Raw genomic sequence first — 16,641 nt, forward strand, 5'->3', positions numbered from 1 at the left:
ACTTATCAATAATGGTTTTGAAGTCCTCAAAATAACCATTTTGAGGTTGATATATATGTATATATATATATATATATATATATATATATATATATATATATATATATATACAAATTAATTTAAAGGACAACAAAATAGGTTACGGTGGTAAATAGATAACTAACCATAAAATTCGAGTTCATGACCTGGATTATTGTTCAATGCTGCTCGGCAGCCGAAGTGCTTCAGTGTAACAGGTTTTACATAATACATAGACAGAATCTATAATTATAGTGGAAGTCGTCTACATTTCAAGCAAAGTTTGCAACAATATATGGACATATTCATACAAATATAGTCATGTCATAACATGCGCTTTCAATAAATTAAAATAGGTCAACTTTGCAGTGAAAAGCGATTATTTAAAACGCTAACTGTGCATGTTACAAAATTACACGGTCTCTCTTTCGGTTGAATATAAATTGGATTATTCTGTTTTGATATTAGTGCGCATATTGATTTAAAATGAATAAGAAAAATACACTGTTGCCTTGTTTAGTTTTTTTACAATACAATACTTCAAAAGGTCACACATCACGTAACAAAACACGACTACCTTTATCTATTAACGTAAGCCCCACTTTGTAACTAAACTATTCACCGTAATTACCAGTGTTCTTGTATATTGTATGATACTTAATATAGTTCCGTATACTATATTCATTTCATCTGATTATTTGCTCAGCATATATATCTTCCTTTCTTACATCACTGGACTATGCATGTAGAAAGAAAGTTGTCGGATCGCGTCAAGACTTATGTGAAAAGTTCATTTAAACTTTCAAATGCTTTTTCCTTTGATATTTTCTTCCATCGCTTTGGAATTGCTTAACATTTGCCTACGAGTTAGTTGAGCACTCTTCAGTATTGTTAGAAGGCTTTATGTCCCATAGTTTGAAGAGTATTTCTTGTAAAAATGAAACTCGCCAGATTGAACTCCTATATATGAAAACACAATCGCAAGGAAATCTGGTAAGTTACTTTTTGTGCAGACACAGGCCCCATTAATATCGGAACTACGTACTTGTTCTTGAACATACTTCGTAATTACAAACATCAAAACAATTTGAGTTGAATTTGTCACGAATGCCTTTAAAACTTCGAGGCTTGTGTTGCAGACACTCGTGTTTTGATAAAGGTGCAAGGTCCTTGCTTTTAATGCATGGTTCGCGGCAAAACGGGCACAATTCAGGACAACCACAAATGTCATCGAACATGTTACGGAAGTCATTAGATTCAGTGAAAACTGCTCTTTTAACATTCCTTCGAAGTTCGCCATTCAAAAAGTTTAACATTGTTGCGAAATGTTTTTCATCCAAGACTTCTGTGGTAAAATGGACTACGTTCTTCAATGTGTATTTATTAAGAAATTCGGAGAAGTTTTTAGTATCAATTGCAATATGTTTGATTTCATTTTCAAAATGTTCTAACCATTCATCAGTCATTAGTTCTTTCTTTTGCTTTTATTGTTTTTTTTTTTGCATTGTTTAAGTGCGTTTTTATTATCTTGTTCATTATCTATTATATTATATTGCAGTACGTTTTGTAGTGTTTCGTCAAATTTACCTGAAGGTTCACGCTTAAACCATTCAAATGCAAATTGTTTCGGATCCCTGGTATATAACGACGTTGGTAATTTTGATTCTATAACTTCTTTAAGACAATTTCGAGTTCAAGAACAAATAAAACGCACGCTGCGCATTCAACAGATCTATCCCGAAGTTATTCTTCAAATATTGCATACATTTCTCGTTCACATTTCTTAAGTTGGTATGTTACACCTTTATTTAAATCGTACTGAATATTATGCTGTGTAAACTCCTTAGAAGCAAAATTAAACCCATCCGCGAATAGTTTTTGTGAAAAACTTGTTTTTGCATGTATTCCCATCTTTTTTAAGTCTTCTACAAATTTGACCTGACACTTTTCAAAGTCTCCGGAAAAGTCAACAACATCGTTTGATAAAAGTAGCCGTTCTTTATTATTGTAACTAGAAATCAGGCCTTCAATTTCCCAGACAAACTTGTTCAGCCCCGGATGAACTATGTCATGAAGAAAATCTTTATTCCAACGGAACTGAGTGTAATGGCTCCTCACTGACAGGTTAAAATCGGCTTTAGTTATACCATTTCTACCACACAGACGTTTATAATAGCTTTCGTCTCCATAGTCCCTTTTTATCCGTTGCATGTGAGTATCAGTGTAAGCGGATTGATATTTCGAAAACGTCTGTTCATACTGTTGAACAAAATAGTTGTATAAACTGTCATCTTCGATTGAAAGAGTCTGTTTTTTAATATTATCCTCGAAATCTTTCCATATTTTATCAAATTCAGCCTTTTTTTCGCTAGTACTTTTTGATGATGAAAATATTTCAGCAGATTTTTTCCGTAATTTATTTCTGCTAGATGAACTTACTGCAAATGTTCTCATTTTCACCAACTGTTCATCAAAATACTGATTTGTTTCATTTTCTATCCGTCTTTTCAGTTCCTTTAGCTCGTTTTCGAATCTTGGTGAATAAAATGAACTCCAGCTATATACATTGTCCATATGCCGTTCTTTTTCTAAAAACCCCTCGAATTCCTTTTTTATTCCATCTCTTTTTTCCGAGATGAAAGCGTTCATCGAAGAAGCTACTTCGTTTGTTGTTGTTTTAAGTTCTTCTTCATTTTGACAGTCAGACATATATTTGAAACATTGATAAACTTTTTCGTCTCTCGCCTGAAACCCAATGTTCCTGACTAATAGTTTAAAATAGTCTTCAGCCCTAAAAAAAGCTTTCATTGCTAAGCTACTTCGAAAGGTGAATATGTATCTTTCAGAATTTATACCATCCCAAAGATCGGACGCAAGCTGATTTAACTCTGACAAGGATTTAAAGCCATAATTTGGTAATAATTTCATCGCTTTAATTTTTATTTCCATCATTCGCTTACTGTAATCAGGACTAATTCTCATCAAAGAATTATCACATTGCCAAAGATAATGGACAGGGTGTATATCTTTTTCTGCGTCAAACATAAGTACATCTTTAGCGTTATAAATATCTGGAATCCCTTCAGATGCGGCAGCCTCTCGAGCCACTTCATCTAATGTTGAGTCGAAATCCCTGTACAATTCTTTCATGTAAACATCAGTAAAACGGACTGTAACGTTATGATGAATAAAGAAACATTTATGGCCTAGAGCGATGCGACTTTGTGATGATTTTATTTTGAGAAGAGCGTTCATAACAACTTGCATGATGTCTTTCATATCTGCTATTTTTTCACCCATAATGTTTAATAACGACAGGTTTCCTAACCCAATAACAAATGTAGCAAGTTCATTATCAAAGTATTGAGGCCTCCAGACATTGGACGAAAACGTTGATCTAAGACCTTCTGTGTTTAAAATCATAACGTAATCTGACGCATGATTTTCTATGTTGCGTTGCCTCACAGGAAGCAACTTTGCTTGAATTCCTGTAGTGCAGTGACCTGATCTAACAGCAAACTGCACGCCAAACATTGTATTTAAAACAGTAGACTTACCAGAGCTTTGTAGCCCTAAGACGGAAATAGTTTTGATGTTATGCACACGCAGCCTTTTGTCTACTGATCTGAAAATGTATTGCAACCATTTTCGAGGCATGAAAAAAGACTCCGTCATCAGTTCAACTGTCTCGTTTTCTATGATAAAATAAGAAAATGTTTCCACACAGTCATTTACACTTGGTAAACAATATTTCCTAGGGTCCTCATCTAATTCAATGATAGAATCATAAACGTGACTGATTTCGCGAAAAAGATGCTCAACTGTTAGAGATGAAAGCTGTATAATGTTATCTAAGTTTAATCGCTGGTTTTCATTGTCCGTATCCGATCCGTGCCTTGTCTTGTTTTCAGCAATTAAGTCTAATATCTTGTTTTTTATCTTTGCCATTTTGCATAAAAAAATAGATAATTCTTGTTCCATAAAAAGTCTAAGCCACCCAATGAAGTACTTTTGCCTAATGTTTAGTTGTCTTGTATTCACCAGATATTTTGCCAAAAGTCGGACTGTGTTTGAAATATTTGAAAGGTTTTCTTTCCGTGTGTTATAAATTGCGTCGTTATACTTTTCTGTTTCATGTCGATCTTCTGCCCTGTTCTTTTGTCTCAATTTTTCCATCAATTTTGGAGAATGAAAATAAGACAATGGTGTTAAAATACTAATGCAGTTTTGAAAACTGTTTTCATCATCTGTTTGTTCATGCTTTTGCATACTTACTTCAGTAGCCATCTCAGACATCAGCCATTTTGCTAATTTTTTTCCAAAAATTAAGTCTTCGTTTTCTTCCTCCTCCAAAATTTGACCATTGTTTTCGTTAAAAGTGTTGATTCTTACTTCTAACGGAAGCACAGCCTGATATATTTCGAAATGTTTGTCTATGTTACTGCGGATGTTTTTCAATAGTTTTTCAGTTTCCTTTTCTGTTTCGTTTTCATGCGTGGAAATTACTTTAAATTTTTCTTTGTGATTATAACATAGCTTTTTCATTTTGTCTTGGATATCTTTTTTAGTTTCTCTTTCGACTTCAGTGTGCTCAGAGAACAATATCATGCATTTCGGTATTTCAATGAGCAGTTTGCTATAATTCTCAAAATTGCTCACCATTTCATTTAGGTCAATTATAACAACAAACATGTCTGTTGTTTGAATTAAACAATTCCAAATAGTGGTTTTGGGTTCGAATTCCTCAGCAAAGTCGCCTCTGAAATTCATATATGTTCTTATCGGTTTGTTTTTACTTGCGGGTGAGTCCCAAAATATCTCGACGACTCTTTTAAAAAGAACGCGACTTAACAGGCCTGACTTGCATTCCCTGTTGAAAAAGATTGAGAATGCGTCATTCCTATTTTGGATAAAGCGATTAAGTAACATTGATTTCGAAAATTGAGGCCTGCCAAGGCGAACAAATGTTATCAATTTGGTTTCCATGGTTAAAGCGCAATGCTCTAAATTATTATCATTTGAAATCGGAAACTGTTGTAAAGGCCATAAGGAAATTTGAAGCGCATTTGTTTTAATTGAATGGTACAAAAAAGGCATGGCAATTTTACACAGATACATCTTCTTAAAAAGCGCTTGTTTCAAAAGTCCATCGCATGAATGAAATGTGGCCATAAAAATGTCCATGGCACACATTTCAGTTACCGCTTGTGAGTCAGCATTCTCTTCAAGCCAATCACCAATATCGTCCTGCTGTGTGTCAGGTACGTTATCTCTGCCTTCCCAATTGCCGTGAAGAAGTTCGTGGAGAAGTGTCCACGGCATGTCTGATGGTCCCCTATCAGAATCCGGACTTGAAATGTCTACAGCCAGTGCTTCGTTCAGCGTTATTTTCTTACGAAGTCTTTCAGTCAGACTGAGCATCTCGAAAGTTGCTTGAACCGCTGCCGAAAAAGAAAAATGGTATATTTACTTTTTAGGGCTGAGAAATCGACACAACTCTCTTGTTAACATTTAAATAACTCGCAAATTGAGCGATACCCATTTATATAGGGCCGGTATACCATGTACACGCTGTCCGCGTACCAATGTCCGCATCATGACGTGTTACACAATTTTCAGTCTATCGTGTCCGCATGCACATACGTATCCGCAAGAGTTGCTCATTTAGCGTTTTAAAAGATGCAGATCAAAAGCGGTAACAGTTTGGTTTGAAACACGTATATACGTGGCAAAAAAAAAAAAAACTAGTGTGCGAATGATTTACAGGAAAATATTTTCATAAAGCAAAACATCCTAACAATAAAACTGCTTTAAATGTCTTTGTTCGATGTGGACGTTTTTCTTTGTAGAAATGAATCATGTTAAGAAAAGCCTATTCTATGATTGTATATCAGATATTTGTTAATGTTACTTACATAGTGTAATTCGCAACCATTACTAGATAACGTCTTAGTGCCTGAATCGTGCATGCATTTATAGGTAAATGGTCACACACTTCGCGAATATAAAGCGCGAGAATTAAGTGGCTAGCACGAAGCACACGAACGTTATCTGGCTAACTTACGGCAGTAATATGCCATTTTACATTATATTGTTTAAATGAATGAAACTTATATCAAGCATACTCGTGATAAAGATACCCCTGGGTTGGATTGAGGTAATTTGCAGAAAATATGAAATCAGTTTTGGATCAATGATTTTTGTTAAGATGTGCAGTGGTTTAACAAGCTAGTAGTAACTTATCCTAATTGTCAAAACTTAAATTTGACATTGTTCCTAATTGCAAAAAATTCAAAACCTTGTTTCCTCGCATTGCGGCATTGCTACTTTGTTCCTTGTTTACTTGGATGATATATATTTTGTACCAATATATTATATTTTCGTTTATAGAATTAATCCATCATAATTAAAAGCACCTTACCTGCACTGAAGGAACTGTGCTTTGCTCTCCCAGTCAATTTAACGTTGGCATCTACATCCGTTGTCATGAAAATGGAGATGTCAAACCAAGGAGGCTGTGTATTTGATTGCACCATGTATGACAAACAATGGTGTATATCAAATAAAATTTTCTCATCCTCGCCGACAATTTGAATCTCTTGTAATGTACCTTTCGTCTCTTTGAGAAATTCAAGGATTCCAAATCCAATATAAACTTCTGACAATTGTTGACAACTTTTACCTATTTGGAACATAACATATACTGAGTTTGATTTTTAAGGTAGTGACAATACAATGAATACTACTCGAGTTTAATTCTTTAAAGTCACTCACATCAAAGTTAAACAGACATTTAACGAGACAACCAACGGCACAAGGATATTACGGGAGTCGATATTTAGTATACCCTTCAAATAAAGGATGGGTAAGTCATCATGCAGGATTATTTCCCTATGCCAAAATGTAACCGATTTAATTTAATAATATCGATGAGCAACGTAGATTCAGAATATACAGATATATGTTCCTAATCTTTTATTTTCTTGCTGAAGGACAAGCTTTTCAGTTGAGCCAAGCGCTACAACGCAAAAAGTATTTTACAACAACGTTTGCGAAAATAAAATTATCACAATTCAATAGAGTGGGATTTGATAAATATTTTAACAATAACCTAAATATTAAAAAGAAAATAAATGTTTAAAAACGCGATTTTAAAGTAACTCTTTGACGGTTTAAAAATGTGATTTTTAGAGGAACTATTTAATGTCAACTGAAATTAATACGCGTCATGACATACGTAAAAAAATCACTCAAGCTTTTTCGTTACATTTAAAAACGTACGAGTTATTCGTTTTTTTCACAATTTGATAACGTAAGGCATGCAAGAAAAAATATCAACCATGTGCTCCCGGTCCGGATCGAAAAATGCGAGCTCTCGGAACGGGGGATTGCCAACACATGCTATATAGTATTAATCCGGACGGGTAACACATTATATACATCCTTAATAAGCACGTTATATACACATGATATGTAATTATAAACTACTTTTTTGCCAATTTTGTATATTATTTTTCATTCATATATATTAATTAATTATATGTTTTGTCTCTAGAAATATTTACATTTGTATTATAATCCATCTTGTAGAAGGATAAAAGGAGTATCTATCTATAAATCATTTTTATCTTTTTATATAAGCAGTTGGGAAATTTACGTGTTGTTCTTTTAATATGCTTTCTTTCTACTTACGTTGAATAAGCGTGAAAGCAACTGAGTGGTTAGCACATAGAATAGAGACAACTTCATAATGAAATTAAACTCTGTAAAATACATGCTTTCAATCAGCGTAACAAAATTATAGTACCTGCTACGATAGGTGAAAATGCTGCTATGGAACAAGGGCTTTCTTCGCACTGCGTGAGACCTTTAGCAACGGCATTCTTCAAATCATTTCCAAATGTTTTGACCTTTGTCTGTAAACAAAATAGTACATTTTGTCATAATGCAGAAAAAGTACGATATTTGCCATACAATTTGTTCATCATTAATATATTTACGTGCATGTATTTAAAACAATCAGTGATGACTGCTGCGTCTAACTCTAGTTGAAGGCAACACATGATAATTAAATGGTAATGGGCGCAGCTTCCTATTTTGTAAATGCGTTCCTTTTTTGCAAAATAAGACTGTCACAATAAAGTGTATAAAATTCACAAAATGGTTGTACTTATAAGAAAGTGTGAAAAGGTGTAAATATATCCTCTCAATAAATGAAGGTATTTCCGAAATTATATTTAAATAAATTTGTGTTAAGTAGTATGAATCGCATTGTTGTAATGACAACGCAAACTGTATATTCCGTACACATTTTTATTTTAAATCACAGTTTTCTGAAAACCTTCCGAAAATACATTTGGAAAGCGTTAGCGGTTTTCTTCAACGTTTGTTTAAAGGTTAAGGAGGCATCGCGTTAAATAGATTTTACTTCAGTTTGCAAGTTTTTGAAATTTTGAATGGTCGAGACTTAAACAGCGCCCAAGACTATCAAATGAATTAAGTGTAACATCTATGAAAGCCTGTTAAAACACTTGAAACATAGCTGAAACTGACATCGAGTGTATACGTTTAAGCATCACTCATACAAACTATTCATGCATTTACTGTTTGTAAACCCCCAGTAAATTTACATTTTACTGTCAGACCGTTCCAAGGAGGTACCTAATAATTCTTGATAAACATACCTATTTATACATATATATATATACATAGAGTATGTATGCACTGTGCTGTTTGTAGAGGTTTGTGCTGTTCTTCTATGTTTCTTGTTTGTGATTTTATGTTATATGTCTTTGGCGTTTACCCAGTGCCACTAAACCGGGTTTATGTTTAAACTTTTTGCTACTGAGCTTGTTTCTGTAGCTTTTTGCATAAATATTGTTTTCAATTCAACCAATGCTTTAAATAACTCGCACAAGAACGACGCGCCGTATTTTTCTTTTTTACTTTGAAATAAATAATTATCTTCTATTTATTGTGCCTTTATAGGCTATACTTACGGCCGAATATGGTTTATACTCATCCCAAACCGGAAAATGGGCTCTTAAAACCTCTTGATTGTGCGTTTGAAATGCATCACCCACCAACAAGCACGCGTTCTGAACTTCATGCAATTTGCCACACTTTACTGTCAGTTTAAGCTTGTCTGTAAGTCCGACCACCATAGGGAATTCTGAAATGTTTAATAAACGCACATTCAGTTAAACTTCTTTATAAAAACATTTTTTGATACATATTGTTCTTTACATAAAATTAAAAAAAATTGACATGAATTAACTGGTTAAGTGTTTTTGTGTCTGACGCGTCATTGTCTCTTAAAAGGACACATGCACCGATTTCGAGTTGGTTCCCCGCTTGCAGTGTATGCGCGGCGATGTTACCGGGATAAAACATACCAGTTTGCTAACGGGGAGATATGTTGATTTATTTGAACGAACATCTGCCTCCACATTCGACCTTAATCACTTTAGAAAACATCAACTGTATTAAAAAATCACACCGCTCTCTAGCGCGTTTGTAAGCATATCAGACTTATAAGATCACTGTTTCCTTTACCATATTTAATATGGAAAACTTAACTACCTTCATAAATCATTAATCAGTTCCGATAAAAAAGCAACAACAAAAAAACAACAAACTTTTATTTAGCGCTAATCTAGAATTATACTGTCGGTTACAAAAACAACAATAGAGCATTGCACTAGTTTAATTTTGCGTTCAAATGTTAAAATGATTTGTTTTTAAACATCCACAGTTCATTAAATTGACATTGCAATTCATTAAATATCTACATTACTATTCGTCCACTAAATTGTATGCGGACGTTACGTAATGATGTCGTTGAAATTGTTCACATTAATTTGATTTGGACGTAAAATCAGGCTAAAGCTAAAATTTCAAAATAGTTAAAAATATCAAATTAATAATTTCAATGTTGGAACAGTGAAAGGCCAATTATACTTCACTGATAAATCTCTATAAAACATTGGAGAGCATATAACAAATGAAATAATTGATGGAGTTGAGTCTTAACCAATTGTTCTGTTTCCTGGACGCTTCCTGGCAATCGACGTCTCAAAGATACATTGACTTTAAGCAAATTATTTTATTACAAATATATCAATGAATTAGATAATTTATAATTTAACAACCTAGCAAGCCAATATAATAAGTATTAGTTTACCTGGTATAGGTCCTGGGTTTGGTTCTATTCCCGCTTTGAGTAAGAGAAAACCGATAAATAGAACTGCTCCCGTTAACCCTGCAACTCTCTGTTTTAATACCAAACAGTTCCACAAAGGACCCAAAATGGGAGGTATACATCGGACTGCATCTATACTTGGCAATTGCAACTGCAAATTCTGTTCTGCCTTCGTCTCGTTAGATACATCAACTATAAAGGCATTATTACATATACGAGTATTAATGTGCTCTGTCTCTTCTATATCTTTCTTAACATTTAATGTTGTATTCCTTACAGTTAAATATACGGGTAGGAAATGCACATTTAATAAAAAATCGTATTTATTGAAATACACCTAGTGCAATTAACAACCCTCTGCAAACTTCCTTATCGGAGCAAAATTTACACATATTTGCGTGTTTACTTTTATTTTACCATCGATGTTAACTCTAAAAGCTTAGCAACACTGCTTGATAGTATTAAGATTTATTTACTGGTCCATCAGAACACGTGAATAATTAGTTTTAAACAATGTTCGTAGCAATGTACAGAGAATGTACATACAGTGGATGCATAAACTCACCGGCATCTATAAGACTGAACTCGAAGGCGCTTGACCACAGCATCAGGCACATAACAACCAAGAAGAGAGAAACCGTTGTAATTTTCAAGAAAATGCTAAAGTTGACTGATATGCTTAAAGTTACAACATCAGAGCCGAATGCAAACTTGTTCGTTCCTATTCGAGCTCTGTAGGTTTGTATGTCAACACCCATGATAAAATCTGGAAAAGATGAAGAAAATGTCCGTTTAGTTTGTTCACTCATACCAATATCTACAGCAAATAAGGTTATATCTGACGTTGTCAGTCATGTGGAGGAAAATCATAGCTTGTTGTATGTATTTTCGAAAATGTTCATTTGTTTTATGCTAACTCATTGATAGGGGCTTGTCTTATAATCTTATCTCTTGGTTAATAATTGTTTTTGTTGTAAACGTGAATACCACAACAGGACTCGTTTTCGCAGACGACGTTACATCACAAATACGACATTATTATTATTGAACCTTAAAGCATAAAAGTGGATAAAGGTGGATGAGAGTGGTCAAGAGATTGTTGGTTCGATTCCCACCAGGGGTTCTTTCTCATGGCCTCTCAAAATGATTTCTGCCCCGGAAACGGACTCAAGAGTGATTCTATAACCTAGTTTGTTTTGGCTCTAAAATATCTTAATTATTTGGATGAACGTTACCGTTTTTTCGTCGCCGATTTGTCTAGTTTTTCTTTATTTTTATTTTGGAACTACTTTCTTTGTAGAGTAACAAGTTTTGTTTGGTTAATATTGTTGTTTTTATTTTTGGCGCGAATTCAATTTTTCTTCATGTTTTTTTTCTTTACATATCTTCATTCTGCATTTGATTTAAAAGCGGATCAAATCGTTAATTTAAGAAGAATTATAAAATTTTCCCTCCCTCCCATCCCTTTCCTTTTTTCTTCATAAATTCAGGTTTAAATTTTATTTTTATTTTTTTATTATGTGATTTATATATTAATTGTGTTATGATTAATATTATAAAATCATTACATGTTTGATTTAGATTGTGTTTGAGCGAATTATATTTTTGTGTTTGTATATATGTGACTTAGCTTGTATTCAATGATATGTTTGTCGCATTAAATTATTTTTGTTTTACATTTAGTTTTGCTTTCTTCAGTAATGTTTATCAATGTTGTTTGATATCAATTGGTGTGTTATTTACTGTTTGCTTGCTAAATGTTTTGTTGCTAAATGTTTTGTGATCGTGTATGCCTGAATCTTGAATAATATTTCTATTAATCTGTCAGACTTGTTTTCCTTTATCTTATAAGTGATTACACATAATTAAGCTTAAGAAAAATAATATCAACTATAATCTAAAGATGCTTAATCAGAAAAACCCAAACTCCGTCCAATGCAAAGAATAAAGTTCATTAACACACACTAAATTACAATGAATGAGTAAATTGGGAAAAGAAACAGCCATAGCCATTCTTATTTTAACTGTAACCCATATGCCGAGAATATTTCGCTTATCATCATTGTAAGTGCAAGGTGTTTGTTGATTGGTTGATATGTTAGGGGAATGCCGTAACATATTATGGGGAGCACTGGTATGTAGAGTCGTCTTGTTAGTATGACTTTACAGTTTTAAGTTAATCCATGCTAAACCATCCGTGATATTTAAGTGCAAACTAAACACCATCGCTTTCATAATTAACCATCAACCATCAATCAGGGTGCTACTTCCCCCCCCCCCACACGATTCTTCAATGCTGTATGTCATGAGACAGCAATTGTAGGCAATAACATTTTCTTTAGCCTCTGTCCGATAACCGTGGGATGCAATGTTTTCATGTACACGAAACATGACTTTGAACTTTTAATTACATGCGAATGCTATTTTCATGCATTTTTTAAATGGATCGATACCTTGAACAGCTTTAAATTTATGGTTGTAAATGAACAATAATTGCATGTGGAAGCAACATCGCTTGAGAATATTAATGTCACTTTCGTTGTAGAATAAACGTTATTTCTGGAGGTCGAAGGTTTTTTGAGTTATGTTCTGAACATCATTTGAAAAAAATCAATAATAAATTGAAGTTTCATTCCATCAGGATCGTAAGATATGACCTCGGGTTAATGAGCGAGCATAGCATGCTGATTGTTCTGTCTGTTGAAAAAATGCGGAAAATACCATTATGATAATTCAGTCTTGCCATATGCTTTTGGCATCTCTGTTTCTGCCATTGGAACGATGAGTGAATCTATGAATCACATACTATTATTAAATACAGGAACCGAAATAGTACTTGCATTTGGTAAAGAATTCGGGCAAAAAAGGCGTTTTCGTGGAGAAGGTTTAAAACAGGGCTAATTGTCATATCATTTTAAATTACGACGGATGTTTACATTTTTAGTCTCACAAAATAGCCATTTGCAAAAAAGACGCAGTCGTATCCAAAATCTTTATTCTGGCCACAGTTTTCATGAGAAATGTATGGCTTTACATCCGAATGTATACACAGTTGACATACCTCATTGACAAAAATACAAGTTTGGTTGATGTTTAAAAGAACCATACCATCCGTTTAGCAATTAACACATTTTTGTTTTTGTAAATTCAAGGCATCCGTTTCCAGATTCCAGTCGTACATCATGGGTGCATTCAATCTCTGAGATTATTTAGGGAATATATAGTTGTTTCGTTGGATGAATGCCGTCAGTCTTTACATGTGGTATATAGCACTCTCGTTCCTGTAATATTTGCAAGTTTTAAAGTATCTTTTGCCACATTGATGTCCGTTTTTGTGTCTGCTGGTATTGGTGGTTTGGTTACAATATTTGGATTTATAATGAATCCCACAAGTCAGTTAACCTAACTTATTTGTCTTCTTGTGTAGAGCAAAAATGAGAGATATTAAAAGTAACACGACCATTCGTTACAGAAACTCTATATCCATCATTTGTTTTTTTAAAAAACGACGTTTGTTTCTTTATGAACCAAAAACGCTGCCATAACTTTTCAGCTTAATTGGAAGTTCTCTTTTTGGTCCTTCGTAAATAATGGTGTTTAAATATTCGCAATTACACTGATTACGGGTTTTGATACTTCGGTAGAACCGCTTGAAATGTTTTCATTTCATGAATGCCTCACCCACAAAGCCGCATATTAATTGTTTATGTAGTTATCATATTCCATGACGAATACGCTCCCTATCAGGCTCCGTGTTTTTGCTGTGACAACGGCTCAAGCGCAGCACTGAGTAATATTATTCTTTATTCGAATAATGCTCAGTTTTCTTTGTAATAATCTGTCCAAGTAAACGAAATGCTTGCGTTTGAATCCACTGCCCTGTGTCATACGCACATTTACCATTTTATCTTATGGCTCCTACAAAACGGACTGTTCGTATGCTGGCATAATTTCAAATTGAGACAACAGTCGATTTTATGTCACTGCTTATATTCGCATAAACGGTAGCTAACTAGGAACTTCCAACTCCGGATTGTCTAAAAAGAGGCGAACGAAATCTTTCGAGGCTATTTTATCCGTCATATTGTCGACGATTGATTGAACAACTGTTTTCTCAATTTTGGTTGTCCTGTGACTTCTAAGTCATTAAAGGATATCTAATAATAGGTGTTTGTTGTTTTCAATCTTCCTTTCAACAACTCTCTTATTATCCTAGTAATGCGTTGGATCATCGTATTTATCAGATTTTTTGATTTTTTTTGGTACGAGTTGTATTTGAATCTTCTTTTGATTGGCTTGTGTATTTGAATTCTGATTGCTAGTTCTATGAACATTCGTATCGAACAGATTTATGGTTTGAAGTAACGTTTCAATTTATCGGACTCGTTCGAGAATTAACATGGTACCAAGCAACATGTATTCAACAACGTGTTCAGAATGTTATCGGGAAATTTCACACAGAGATGCTATGCTACGACATCAGAAACAGAAAAATTGGGGGGTGGGGGTGGGGGTGGCTACCAAAGTGTCTGGTGGTCAATGAAGTTTTTCTACGGAGCAGTGAGGCTTATTCATCGCCTCAAATACCACCATTACCACATCTAACACACAAAGCGAAGCCGCCACTGGAACCACCATCACAGCGAATGCCACCGCCGCCGTCACCACCACCTCAACCACCACCAGCACAGGGTGTGGTACAGAAATTGCATATGATAAGGTAACAGTATATATAGTAGTTTAGTATATTAACACTACATGTTTATACATGTAGTGTAAGACAAATAGATACAATCATATTATTACATGAAACATGATTCCATGCACATACATTGTTTTATAATTAGTGGAAAAATAAAACTCTAGTAATGGATAAAAAATTCCATTTATTTGCAATTTTTGCTTACAATATGCATCCCAAATATAACTTCATCTCAGATCCCACATTAGTGCGAGTTCTTGAACCAACTATTCAAACTTAACTATGAACAAAATTAGAGTAATAGAGCAATACAATAAGCAATAAGACTTATCTACGTTCTTTATAAGGTACATAAAAATGACAACTATATAAACTTGTTTTACAAAAAAAGATACAAACACTTATAACTATTTTCCCAAATTTTCAACTTAAATTGGGTAATGTACTTATACTATGTCAAGGTCAATTATAGCTATGCCGGTATCTCATACTTTTGGAACTTTAATGTAAAACAACAACAGTGCATATGCTTTCCAAAAATGACCTTGTACTATAACTGAAAACAAAGTATTACAACGATTTATCTAACTATCACAATACCTTTCCAAACTGGAGCCAGGTTATGTTCACCAAAAAGCCATCTCCTATCCGCAGCAGAAAACACAAAAATGTCAAACGGTTCATTGTTACGCTTTGAAACCGCTTGCACATGCGCACTAGCAAATATATCGTTAACACGTCGCATTGCGCAGCTATTTGTGCAGAATTTAAACAAAAGTGACCTAAATTTATAATCTATACATAGATTTCATGTAAATGTCATTTGATCACTTAAATACAGGTATTGAATGTAAAAGCAAAAAGATACATGCTGTCACATCGGTAACCTTGGGTAGATTTCACATTTTACATACGAACATATAAAAATTGTTGATACAGCCACGTTTGGTTTAAAACAAAACAAAACAGTTTCATTCTTTAAAATTTTCTTAGAAGTCTAGTGCGAAAAGGGTATTTTTCAGATTATTACATGTGAAAATAAACAATTTTTTACATGTTAGAAAGATAATGTTATGTTTCAGAGCATACCATTGATGAAGATCCATCTATTTAGTTATTGGTGGCGATGGCTTATAGTTACGGACCCTGGATCTGCGGGTCCTGGTTTTCAATGCCCAATCGGGGATCCGTCGATGACAGGTTAACACCCAGGAATTGTAAATGCTTCCTTATGGCATGTACATAGGAAATTTATACCATATGTTACATCTTTATCATTACCTTAATTTCATCCTCAGTTGAACAATTTTACAACTCTATTCATTATTTGTATACGCATTGCATCCAACGAGCAATATCAGATTTCAGTTTTTGTTGATACAAGTTGAATAAATTATCGCTTTAAATTTATATGTTATACAAAAGTTGTATCCATGCTCTCAACAATCTGAATGGCAAGGTCAATATCTAGGCAGTTGAAGAGTACTCGTTTATGGCTCGCCGTTTGCACAGTAATTTATGAAACTTAAGGTATCACAGGTGTTGGCCTGATGTCGCGTGAAACTTGTGATATGAACTGTTAACATAGGTTGCTCGTGCCGTTTGCACAATACTTTCCTATAACCTATGTTATCAGAGCAAATATTGTGATATCATAATTTTCATGAATTGTTGTTGAAACGGCGTGCCATACTCGTTTACAGTATGGTTAATTGCACTT

The 16,641-nt window shown here is 33.9% G+C and overlaps 1 protein-coding gene across 2 annotated transcripts; it reads right to left on the reverse strand.

Annotated features, from left to right (window-relative positions):
- Positions 1-119: 119 nt before the first annotated feature.
- LOC128241631 (interferon-induced very large GTPase 1-like) lies at positions 120-16,231 on the reverse strand. Of its 2 annotated transcripts, XM_052958646.1 has the most exons (8): positions 16,011-16,231; positions 15,522-15,565; positions 10,785-10,985; positions 10,202-10,411; positions 9,018-9,190; positions 7,826-7,934; positions 6,440-6,700; positions 120-5,459 (listed from the first exon to the last, which is right to left on the reverse strand). In XM_052958646.1, exons 1-8 carry the CDS (start codon positions 16,025-16,027, stop codon positions 1,762-1,764), a joined length of 4,713 nt encoding a protein of 1,570 aa, XP_052814606.1. In that variant the 5' UTR covers positions 16,028-16,231; the 3' UTR covers positions 120-1,761. The 2 variants fall into 2 exon arrangements, with proteins under 2 accessions (XP_052814606.1, XP_052814605.1); XM_052958645.1 differs by lacking the exon at positions 16,011-16,231 and having other exon boundaries at positions 15,522-15,681.
- Between the last annotated feature and the right edge of the window lie 410 nt (positions 16,232-16,641).

The sequence above is a fragment of the Mya arenaria genome, chromosome 7 (genome assembly GCF_026914265.1).
Source record: "Mya arenaria isolate MELC-2E11 chromosome 7, ASM2691426v1".
NCBI classification, from domain to species: Eukaryota; Metazoa; Mollusca; class Bivalvia; order Myida; family Myidae; genus Mya; species Mya arenaria.